General features: G+C 38.3%; 1 protein-coding gene across 1 annotated transcript; it reads right to left on the bottom strand.

The window, feature by feature from the left end:
• Positions 1–1,737: 1,737 nt before the first annotated feature.
• LOC112146177 (tryptase) lies at positions 1,738–8,527 on the bottom strand. Its single transcript, XM_024271860.2, has 6 exons — positions 8,358–8,527; positions 6,410–6,430; positions 5,702–5,828; positions 5,305–5,552; positions 5,054–5,199; positions 1,738–2,910 (listed from the first exon to the last, which is right to left on the bottom strand). The coding sequence occupies exons 1-6, from the start codon at positions 8,422–8,424 to the stop codon at positions 2,545–2,547; spliced, it is 975 nt and encodes a 324-aa protein (XP_024127628.1). The 5' UTR covers positions 8,425–8,527; the 3' UTR covers positions 1,738–2,544.
• Between the last annotated feature and the right edge of the window lie 4,072 nt (positions 8,528–12,599).

Raw genomic sequence — 12,599 nt, 5'->3', positions numbered from 1 at the left:
TTGTTTTTACAGTGCATTTCATGTACAAAGACAATTCAAAGTGCTTTACATTAAAATAAACATTCAACATAAATAACCATAGCCCCTACTCTTCCTTAAGTTGCTTTATTCATTGTCTAAAGTTGCCTTGACTCAACTTCAAGACAGGATTTTAGCAATATTTGTTAAAAAAAGATTCTGGTATACTATGGCTATATGAATACTTCTACATGTTACTTATACTGGACCTGGAAGAACATAACCTTAAAGTAATTGTACCCAACTCTCAGCGCACAACAAAAACTCCAAAAGATTGTTTCTGTAAAACCAGAGATGTACCCGCAAAGTCTATAGTGAATACCTAAGATGATCTAAAAAGAAACATATAAATCCCAGAGAAATTGTTATATATAAATATATATTTGTCCAAAATATGTTTTACATAATTCCAACTGGTCTGTCTGCTTCTCTCTCAGCGCTACGCCTCAGCTGCGCTGATGTAAGACAGTTTTTTTTTTTACATGAAAGTTTCTAACCAATCAGATTTTAGCCCTCACTTGTTGCAAGGTTCATGAAAGCCTACCTTACTCTCATACCCTTTCCATAACTAGTTTATCGGATGGCTTTCCATAAAAACACCGCAGATGAAACCATAGCCAAACATTGATTAAGCTTGTTTACGTGGATTCAACTAATCAGAATTTGATTCAGAGGCTCTGTAGCTTCATGGGGTCAGATGATGACGTATTTGGCTCTGATTGGACGGTCAAAGCTTGCGCTATCAAAAAATTACTTCTTCACTCCGCTTTTTTCTCCCATTTTAGGACAACACAAGACAGAGTAATTTACCTGCTACTTTTAAAACGTGTGTAAACGGGGTTTTTTATGGCCAATTCGCTGTTTTCTGCATCTCTTCTTTTACAGTCTCTCCTTTATTTTTTCATTTAGGTACTCCCCTGAATCGGGTGTTCACAATTAATGTGATATTTGTGTCAACACAGAAGCATAAACTTTGTGAAATCTTGTGCCTTTTAAATTATTGACTGAGATACATGTCATATTTTCTGACCTTGTAAGACACAAAAGGGTTATTATAACCTAGATGACGTTGCAAACATGGTGAAGAAGGTGCCAGGAAGATGATTAGCATCAAATGTTAGTCATGACTTTTGTTTGTGCTTTACAAACATCCATCTTTGAATTATCCATCTCATCATTGGAAATTATGTTTTCCAGTTGGATCTACATGCAAAACTAGAGGACAAACACAAATTTATTTTATTTTGTCTTAATCGAAATTGGGGCTGCACGGTGGCGCAGTGGTTAGTGCTCTCTCCTCACAGCGAGAAGGCCCCGGTTCGACTCCCGACTGGGACCTTTCTGCGTGGAGTTTGCATGTTCCCCCCGTGCACGCGTGGGTTTTCACCGGGGACTCCGGCTTCCTCCCACCGTCCAAAAACATGCTTCATAGGTTAATTGGTGACTCTGAATTGCCCCTAGGTGTGAATGTGAGAGTGAATGGGTGTGTGATTGAGGCCCTGCGACGGACTGGCGACCTGTCCAGGGTGTACCCCGCCTTCGCCCATCAGTAGCCGGGATAGGCTCCGGCACCCTGCGACCCCGAAAGGGAAGAAGCGGTTAAGAAGATGGATGGATGGATTAATCAAAATCTAAAAAGAAAAAGAAAGAGATAAAATTTGTATATATTTGAATAAAATATCTCCTTTACATTAATAAATCAGCAAGAACCAGCCTAGATGTCATCGTACCATTTATTAATTCATTTCATTATTTCACATTGATTATTCTTACACATGTTGCTGAAGCATGCACATTATTGATATACACTCACCAACCACTGTATTGGGTACACCTTGCTAGTACCAGGTTAGACCCTCTTTTACCTTCAGTATTGCCTTAATGCTTCATGGCATAGATTCAACAAGGTACTGGAAACATCCCTCAAAGACTTTGGTCCATATTGACATGATAGCATCACAACGTTGTTACAGCATTTGAACAAGGCTTAATTGGTACTGTGGAGCCCAAAGTGTGTCAAGAAATTATCCCTCATACCATGATACCACCATCATCCTGAATCGTTGATACAAGGCAAGATGGATCCATGCTTTCATGTTGTTGACGCCAAATTCTGACCCTACCATCCAAATGTTGCAGCAGAAATTGAGACTTTTTCCAATCTTTTGGTGTCCAATGTTGCTTATCCTGTGGGTTACCTGTTCTTAGCTGACAGGAGTCTTGACCGTGTCGACATGCCTCTATGTTTTGACTGATAGAACATTTGTATCAATGAGCAGTTGACTGGTGTGCCCAATAAAGTGGCCAGTGAGTGTACTTTCTTTGTTTATTTTCCCACAAAGTTATAAAGTTGGCATTTTTAACTAAAACATGCAAATTCTGTAATATCACCAATATCATGCAAAATATTTTTAAATCAAATTGTTTTGATATTTTATGTAACCAGTAAATATTTGAACAAAAGTATGATTCCACAATAACAAAAGCTTTGAAAGTAAAAATCTGCCACCGTTTAGAAACATACTTTCACATGTCACAGCTGCCAACAACAGCATGGAGAACCAGAACAAAGGCAGACAGACAGAAGAAGTGAGTGAAGTGGCTCGGGTTAACACCACCACTAAATATGGTGTCACCAGTGGTAGAAATGGTAGCAGGTGTGGTCAAAAGCTCTCCTTTTAGACACAAAAAGTTCTTGTCCATGTCAATTCCTGGGGGGTCAAACACAACAAAGCGTGGTTCCATGCCAGTGATAGATTCTCTGATCCATCTCTGGTACCTGGACACGTCAGTGTAGACTGTAAGAGATCCACAGGTGTTTTGGATACTTGCAACTCCAGCTAGTACCCATTCCGCCTCGCCTTTAGTCACCACTGGAGATCCTTGAAATACCTACAAGGTAGAAGGGAAAAACAAGTATTACTTGGTTCGAGTACTTAAATACTTCTCAGTTTTTTAATCAATTGACCATTTTTGTAAATTAAGTGAAATCTCACCTAACAGAACAAACAATTCATATCGCATACACATAAACGTCTGAGTTCATTGTACTTTCCGGCATAAATTTAACTTTCTGATATTTATTTCTTTTATTTACCATATTTTCCGCACTATAAAAGCTTTAATTTAGATTTTTTTTTTTTTTAATAAAAACCAATGACCACTTAGAGAGCCCTGAAGGAGTGCATCAGTGTTTGATACATACAGCGACACAGAAGAAGCACTGCTCAGTCTTGCAGCAGGATTGGCTGTATTCTTCCAAAGTGACAAATAAGATTAAATGTTCAATGGATTTAGTGATTTGAAGAGTTTAGTTGACTTGTTAACATGTTCTTTATGCTATGGTTAAGTGAATAATTGTACATGTATTGTGCTAATATAGGCCTTCTAGATTCCTCCTAGGTTACATAAAGCGAAATACATGTAAGTTACGGTAGGGCATATCGATCTGAGTATCAATAATACTAATACCAAGGCGAAGTATTGATACTAGCTCAATGAGAATAACGCGTTTGTTGCTGTTTTTCTTCAATATGTAAAGTAAAAAGTTTGAATTTACTTAGTTCATGCAAGTGCACCGTCTATCTGTCTGTAGTGTTAGCAGATTGGGCAAAAAACAGCCCATTTTGAGTAAATACTCGGCTAATTTGTGTGGGAAACTGCACAATCTGGCAACATGGTCCATCTGTGTCAACAGCACATCTCCTCCATTATCGCTGGTGTGCCCACCTTACCCCTACCCTCTCCACTTCATCGAAGAGAGTCATTAAAGACCCACATATTTGTACCATTGGTAAGGTTTTTTTGTTGCTGTTTTTATTTTTGTTATTAAAGTGTTGATTTTGTTTACTTTTTCTACAAGTGACTTTGATATTTTATTAATCCCTTTATTAGATGTTCTGTTATACTTACATTATTGTAACATTTTTGCTTTTTTAGCCCTTGTCCTATCTTATGGGGTCCAGATGACCCCCCACCCTTACATTGATGTGTGATCCATCCCATGACAAAGGTGTACAAATGTGGAGAGATTTAAATGTATGAGACAGACACCGGTGAAGATAAAAAAATCCTTGAAAGAAAAAGTTCAGTACACTGCTTTGTGGGGTTCATATGACCCCACATTTAATGTAAACATGCCTAGAACAGTACAAGGGTTATACATTTTGTTGTTTTCTTATTATTATTGTATACATGTTCTATGTATATTTAGTTCAGATTGTTGTAATTAGTTAATTAGTATTTGTATTTGCCGAATGTCTCCATCCTGTGATTTATTATACACTAAATTGTGTATTTCCAAAATTATTCTATAATCCAAAATTATAAGAAAAAGTATCAGTATTAGCAATACTAGCCCTGTAACTGGTTAGCATCGGATCAAAACCTAAATCCCCAGTATTGCCCTCCCCTATACAGGAGTGAAGCGTGAATATATAGTCTATTAGTGTTATCTATTCTGTTGTGTTTTGCTTTTTAAGATGAAACCTCCATTCTTGTTCAACAACATGCCTACATCTCACCTTTACTTACCCTTAGGTCATGTTTAAATGTTTAGTACGACCTGTCACCTGTTGCGAAAAAAAAGTGAAAGGAAAAATGTGGTTGTATGGGCTCAGAGAGCGGTTTACAATCATGACATTTTGTGTGGGCCACCTATGTGTCCGGTTCAGGTTTTCCCATTTTTTGCCTGTAGACCGCCCATATCCAACCCTAAGGGCAGTGGGACGAATGGAACAAGTACGTCTGTCACTTCTAAAAAATATATCAAAGCAGAATGTTTTTCGTTGTAAACGTTGGCTTATTCAGATTTGTCTACTCGTTGTTTAAATTCAGACAGAAATGATCCAACTTTGCAGCATCAAGATATGCTAATTCTAAATTTGTGTGAGGTTCTATTTATTTATGTCCACGGGCCCAAATGCATGGAGTTGCTGTTTTCTAGAATGAAGATAAAATATTACTTTGACTTATGGCATGCAGAATACACTGATCTAGAAACGCATCAAAATAGTAAGTAGAACTGACAAGTTACCTCACATGCGTCGTATCCCTCATCTCCCAGTCCAACACACATCTGGTTGTCTGAGATTTCCTCTCCTTTATAGTCACATTTGCACTGATTGTTGCCCACTATCGATGCTTTGATCTCTTGCAGAATGTTATCACTGTGGTTGTAACCTGTTTAAGAGAGAGAAGCTTAAAGCAGCATGGAAGTGGAGCTTTGTAGAACAGGGCTGGCCAGAGCAGACGGGTCAGTTAACAAGATCAGGAAGTGTTACTCACTGTCAAAAACAGTGACCCAGCTGACAGTCCCATTATGGAAAGTGCTTCTTTTTGAGGCCAAGGCGATTGTTTGGATGGCCTCTGAAAAATTGACTGGAGCTGATAGCTTGAGGAGGCAAACCCTGTCATTCCAATGTTGCTCATTACTTTTGCAAACAAAGTCATCGATTGTTCGATTTTCTTCATGTGGGTTTTCTCCCAACTGGTTCTGCACTCCCAGGAGGGCTACTGTGTCGTTGGGTTCATTACTGGAGCAAAAGAGAAATTGTTTGAGTTGTTCAAAAGATTTCATTTTAGAGAACAAGTTGAAAAGGATTTTTTGCAAAAATATGCATGTAGATTTATTTTTTATTATCAGATTGTCTTCTATTAAATTCAAGAAATCAGAGCTTCTTACAGTGCCATGCATCTGCCTGACGTGATCACCCACTGATCCGTGATGAGTGACCCAACACACTGGAGTTCATCGTCATTGTACAGAAGGACTTGCCAGGGTGAAGCTAATGGGGAATTTTCTTGACCACCTTGAAGAAAAAGACACCTTGTGATTTTGAAAAAGCACAAAATAAAAAAATTGAAGCTAAATAAACTCAACAGCTTCAGGTAAATTGAACTGCACAATGTAGAAGTTGTAAGCCCTGATGAATTTATTCCAACACTGCAGATAATGAGATCTAGCAAAGCTGCCTATTTTTTACAACAAATCACATGGTCGGAGTTAACGCGACTGTCTATAAGGTGCAAAAATCCTTAATGATCACATTTTTTTCTACAACTTTATTGAAATCTTTCAAGTAAATAAGAGGAGTAACTAGCCCTAAGGGACACAAAAAAAAAAAACAGTAACGTCAGCAACCAACACCCATCGATCCAGTTTGAGGGCGTTTTCAACCCCTTTCAAACAAAGGACATTCTTGAGCCTTCTTGCTCACCATTCAAACCAAAACTCCACGTTGGAATGGTTTCAAAAATGTAATAAAAATGCACAAACAAAAACAAAATTCGATGAGTTTAGGGGAGGGGATGAAAACTTTGTTAGACACATTTGGAAAAATTTAGAGTTTATTAGCATTAAAACAGCACTTGCTAACAGGCCAATGCTTACCATGATTACTTGAATAAAAACCTGAAACATGGAAGAAAAACAAACACATTAAAGCAGTTTTATCAAGCCGTCAAACATTAGAGTAAGCTTCAGTGAAAAGAGAAGTTGCAATTAAGATATGAAACTGCCAAGTGTGGGTTTTAAGTTTAACATTTTTTTTTCAAAAGTTTTCCCGTTTTCATATTAAATGACAACTGAACAGGACAAAAAGGACATTGGAGTATTGCTCAATATAAAAGTTTTTTGTTTTTTGAATTCAGAAAAAAGACTGTACTGTATGACACAGATGAGGAGTGTCACTGTCTCTCTGTGCCTTAAAACCAGAAGAGCATTTCCTCCTTCATGAAATAATAAACACCTGCTCCGGATGGCAATTATATTCCACAATTATCTTCTTTTATTGCTCCCTTCTGAGTTAGCTAATGACATTTCTCCATGCAGGGGCATGGAGAGAGGAGGGAGGTAACGCCTGGTTCACACCAAAACACCAAATGCAGGAGTTCCACAGATCGAAGCTTGCTTTCATGCAGCACCCCTGTTAACCTATGATGTGGTTCAGACCAGACGCGAAGCGCCACGGTCCTCCCCGGTCGGCTAAAGCCATGCAGCGATTGTTTGGGTGTCTAGTCTTTTGCACAAACCAAGATTGATCCGCGCCAATTCTGGCTGGAAGTTAGACAAAGACACATGAGAAAATTTGTTTAATTTTCAAAACATAACCAATTTTTCACATTAAAATACCACGGTTGATGAATGGGATCGTGTTATTGGATCTAAACCGACGGAAAGATAAAAATAAACACACACAGATCAACGTAGTGGGCCGGCTACATAGCGGGGAGGGGGGTTGTCTAAAATCACAATCAACAAGAGAGATAGCATAACTCTAAATAACCACAACTGAGCAGATGCGCTTGTTGACCGTCTCAGAAAAATATTTGTCTGGTGAAAAATTGAATTGACATAGTGTGAACTGGAGGTTAAGCGGATACCGCGCGCATTCCACTTTGCACTGCTTCTGCATCCGGTGTGAACCAGGCGTAACCCCGACTAACCCTCAGGGGTTTCACTTTGTGGAAATACACTGCAGCACCTCCTCCGGACGCAAACATTTCATTCAAGAGTCTTGAGCTATCTGTGCCTGAAAAAAATCCACAAATACATGAAACTGCAAATAAATAAACACAAATATGTGGGGGGACACTGAAGTAAGATTAGCAATATCTATTTAAGACAATGTTTAAATCCATCCACCCTTTAACGACCTGTCACTCACACATGTTAGGGTGTGAAGGCTGCCATTTGAAAAAGCATGCTCGGCTTGTTTGTCTTTTCACTCTAGTTCCTCAGGCATTCTTTGTCCAGTCCTGAAATATTATTTCTTCAGAGTGTTTGAATTCTACAACAGTTGAGAAAATTCCCCTGGTAAAAACTAATTTCTGGGCCACCTTGGCAGGTGTTTCCAGTGCAGAAGCGCAATGGCCTGAATTCAGTTTGCTTGTTTTCTTTTTTTTTAGTCTTTTTGTCAATCTTCAGATTCTTATCAAGTTGTATTTTTGTTGCTACAGCTTTTTTTTGTATTTTCTGTGGAGTTTGCATTTTCTCCCCATGCATGCATTTGTCTCTCCGGACATTTTAGTTTCCTCCTACGGTACAAAAAATGCTTTATAAATTAATTGGTGACTGCTAGTAGCTTTTGTTTCATCTGTCGTGTTTCACTGTTATGAGTTAAAACGTTTCCAACAACTTGGCTCCTGTTAATTGTTTTGGTACAGCATATCATAATCAATTCTTTCTCTCTTACCCCATTAGACACTTGCCTTTTTTTAAATTCTCTTTTAAAATCAAAATATATTTACATCTTCTCCTAATCTTGACTGTGTCTTAATAATGAATATAAAACCTTGACGCACTAAATACCGTAAAGCAACATGAATCATTTTCTTACCTGGACAGAGAAGAAGGGTCATCAGAGTGAACCTACACGCGAACTGTTGGAGAGCCATCTCAAACATCACCTTATCTTCCAGAGTCTCAAACTCTAAATACTGAGGCCCTTCAGGTGAGGTCAACCCATTTAATGGTACCTGTGATACAAAAAGTTTTTTTGCTCAAACAGACAAAATGTCTAAGGAAAGGCGCGGTGTCAAACATGTTTTCTGACATTCCTGTTTCAAACTATGCAAGTGCAAAATCTGCATATTTTTAAAAAGTAAAATGTTCTTAAAATACTAACATAAAAAAAAAAAAATCATCAGGAAAAGGTGGAGGTCACAGGCTATTACTTTTATCCATTATAGATTTGTACACCCAAACCCCTCCTGAAAGAGGTGGGGCTTATTTAATTCAAACAGATCTCAAACTATTCTTCCCAAGCACGATGAAATCCTACGGTGAACCAAAACGAAGTGAAGCTTTGATGCTGTAATAAACATCATCGTACATACAAGAAATGTCAGAAATCTCAAGCAATGTTTTAACTATCCCGCACTCATGCTTCTGTGCTTCTTTACAAATCCTAATTTAGTATAGGACATAAACTTCAATTATTCAAGCATAGTATAGGACAAATTAATTGAGTGTATGCACAAGTGCACATTATTATGTATAAGTCTGTTAATAATGAGCTTGAAGGATAAAGGAAGAACCTCAATTAACTAACTAACCATTGGCATCAAAACAATAGATTTTTGAGTCACAGTAAGGTAAAATAATAAGGCCCAATCTGAATTCTTTCCTTCTCCCTTCACTTTAGCCCGTCCCTTTCATTTGAAGTGGCAGTTGAAGTCGTGTCAGGATTATTATTTTTTAAGTTTCACACTCCAAATGGAGGGGCCCAAAGTCCACCATGGCGAGAATAATCTACGTCGCGCTGAGAAATGCTTTTCTTCACATGGGTGAGCTCTGAACCCCAGAAGTTTATATTTTAACATAAGTAATGACTTTTTGTTGTAGCACAGCCTTTTAAAGTTATAAAACCACGGTTGTTATGCATATTCAAGCTCTGGAAGCTCTGCGCTAAAGCTAGCGGATCGGAGATTCATTGTGTGAAAGTAACGTCCAAAATATTAGACATCATTTTTTAATCGCCCTCCGTTTGGAGGGATAAATTAAGGGAGAAGGGAAGAATTCGGATTGGGTCTAAATGTCAGTACATATATATATATATATATATATATATATATATATATACATATATAATTATTCCAATAAACTCAAAAACAAAAATAATCAGAAGCTTACAATTATAATTTCATGAATTCATCGACTCTCCTGACTTCCAGTTGATGCTTCTAAGGTGGTTGTGAGATTAAGTTTGTCCAGGTAATAAATTAACAAAAGAGTAAATTATACTCCTAACTTTTGATGTTTTATGGTTAAAATTACTATTTTCAGTAAGAAAAACTGCTGATGAAGTACAATAACTACAATTATCAAATAATCTGAAAGAATTTCAAACAGCCTGATCAAATGCGGCTTTTTGCAAATGCAAAAAGTAAAGACTAATTCTGAATTAGCTGGCAGACTTTCACTCAGGGTGCTCCCCCCTCATCTCTCCTGAGCTCTGATAGGTTAACAGACTGGTTATTCCTGAAAAAAAAAACAGTGATTTGTTGGGAAAATAATTTTCACATTTGACAAGATCCTAAAAATGTTAAGAGCGGTAAACAGAGAGCGGGAATTGTAGTGAAAGACTAATGATGGATTTGGGGTCTTTGCTAGATATAAATATTTTTAAAAAAGTAAAGAACACAGTATAATAATCTTTGATATAGCATCATGTGGGCAGCACGGTGGTGCAGTGGTTAGCGCTCTCGCCTCACAGCGAGAAGGCCCCGGTTCGACTCCCGGCTGGGACCTTTCTGTGTGGAGTTTGCATGTTCTCCCCGTGCATGCGTGGGTTTTCACCGGGGACTCCGGCTTCCTCCCACCGTCCAAAAACATGCTTCATAGGTTAATTGATGACTCTAAATTGCCCCTAGGTGTGCATGTGAGAGTGAATGTGTGTGTGATTGAGGCCCTGCGACAGACTGGCGACCTGTCCAGGGTGTACCCCGCCTTCGCCCATCAGCAGCCGGGTTAGGCTCCGGCACCCCCGCGACCCCGAACGGGACACAGCAGTCAAGAAAATGGATGGATGGATGGATGGATGGATAAACATTATAAAAGAGTAAAGATACGACAGGAATATGAATGAGAAAAAGTAAAAGTACATTACAAATGGGTTGAAAAGCAATGTATTGTAATATTAAAGAAGAATAGTAACAGCAACTTTCAAATGGACAAAAATAAAATGTAAAAAAAAAGTATTAGCAATAGATATCAACTTTGTAAAAATAAAAAAACACAATGTTTGATATAAGCTTGTTGACATTTATGGTGGCATGTCTTATTTGAAGGTCAGAGGTATTATCTGTGGTGGAATTTCTGCTGCGTCATGAGCCAGTTCCTAAGATATTTTTGAAGACCCACTTCGATGGAAATTGTGTTTTTATTTATTATTTTTTTTTTCTTGAGACATAATGAAGAAAATTAAGCCTAAAATTGCATTTCTGAGTATTTCTTTGTTCCAATAGTCTAAAACTGCTAGTCTGAACCAGATTTGATCCACAGATCCAGTTACTGAGCAGAAGAAACAAAGTGAAGTTCTTTTTTTTTGAGTGGATAAAGGTAAAAAAAAAATGGATGACACATACAGGGCAGAAGGTTCAAGTGCCTTGCATGCCAAAAACATTTCAAATAAAAAGGTGAAGAGGTGTGTCTAACAGGGTGCATACTTTACCATATGTATTCAGAATGATAATACTTCTATAACCTAACTATGTGGCTACAGGGAGCCCCAGTCTGGGTCTCCCTGTGCCGGTCCCCCACCATGGTTAAAATCATAAAACTCTCTATCAAACCAGATGTGCGAATCGGTGAAAGATAATTCGCTGTGGCAACCCCTAGCCAAATGGGAACAACACTCAAAATGACAACAAAAAAATCAAAATAAGGTTAGAGATTTCAGCTGTTATAAGAATACACAAAAAGTTATGATGCGATCGTTTTTAGAAGTACTTTGGACTTTAAAAATGTTCAGATATTTGACAGGACTGTCATCACATGCTGTTTTTCTTTCCCTTACATGGTTATAGGAGACATGAAGTGAACTTGTTCTCTAGAAAGTTGTTTTAGTGAATTCCACAGATCTGGTTGTGAAGCATGCTTTGGCCTAACCTTCTCTGAGTAGGTTGGGTTTTGGAGTGATGTTCATTTTGACTGTATTTTCAGTTCCTTTTTTTTTATTTAATTTGTCCTGTTCAGCAGTTCGGAAAACAGATAACTGCTAAGATCTTCATGTGATTTTACCGTCACAATAGGGTGTTATTGATCTTCTGATACGCAAAGTGTATATTTGTATAAACCCCTTTTCTATTTTATGCTAAACTTTATTTATATTGATTATGTTTGTATCTTTTTTATTTTTTGTTGGACCAAATAGAAAAGAAGGAGAGGGAAGTTGGGGTGGGGGTAGGGGTATTAAGGACACAATAGAATGGTAAAAGAGGGGAGTTTAGAGAAATTAGAAGATGGTAACGGGGGGGGTAACATCATAAAACATCATGGTTTAAATAGAAATCTGTCCACACACACACATTGTTACAAACATACCTGTTGGCTAAAATAGTTTTCACATTTAAACTAGTCAAAATGTACTCAACACAATTGCAGTTCACACACATACTTGCATATAAACCCACAAATGTAAAGCCTTTCAATCTGTCATGGACACTATTGGTGCTCAAGTGAGTTTCAACGCCGTCACACGCTCTTGGACGCCAAAATTCTGCATTCGTGCACGGCTGCATGGCCGTTTCCCCTGCCAGTCTGCATTTGTATGCAGCGGCTGAGCGTGGGAGGACACACTTACACGTGATTAAGCAGTGCTCTGGGAGTGGAGTGGCAGTGGAATGGACTCCGGCGTCTGTACTGCTATTCCACAGCCATGCATAAAGTTAGTGCGTCTAAACTCGTGTGGCTGATTTTCCTAATTTTTTACCCGCGATATGGCTCAAAATCCTGTGGGATCGGGCCATGCAATGGCCATGGAACAGAAGAGCGTGGACCGGTACCGGTCCGTGGACCCTTTGCCATTAGACCACGGAAGAACTAATAAATTATACCTGTTTTTTTTTTTTCTTTTGAG

This window comes from Oryzias melastigma, linkage group LG8, assembly GCF_002922805.2.
Source record: "Oryzias melastigma strain HK-1 linkage group LG8, ASM292280v2, whole genome shotgun sequence".
In the NCBI taxonomy this organism is placed as follows: Eukaryota; Metazoa; Chordata; class Actinopteri; order Beloniformes; family Adrianichthyidae; genus Oryzias; species Oryzias melastigma.
The sequence above is the reverse complement of the archived record's forward strand: the minus strand, read 5'-3'. Positions and strand labels throughout refer to the sequence as shown.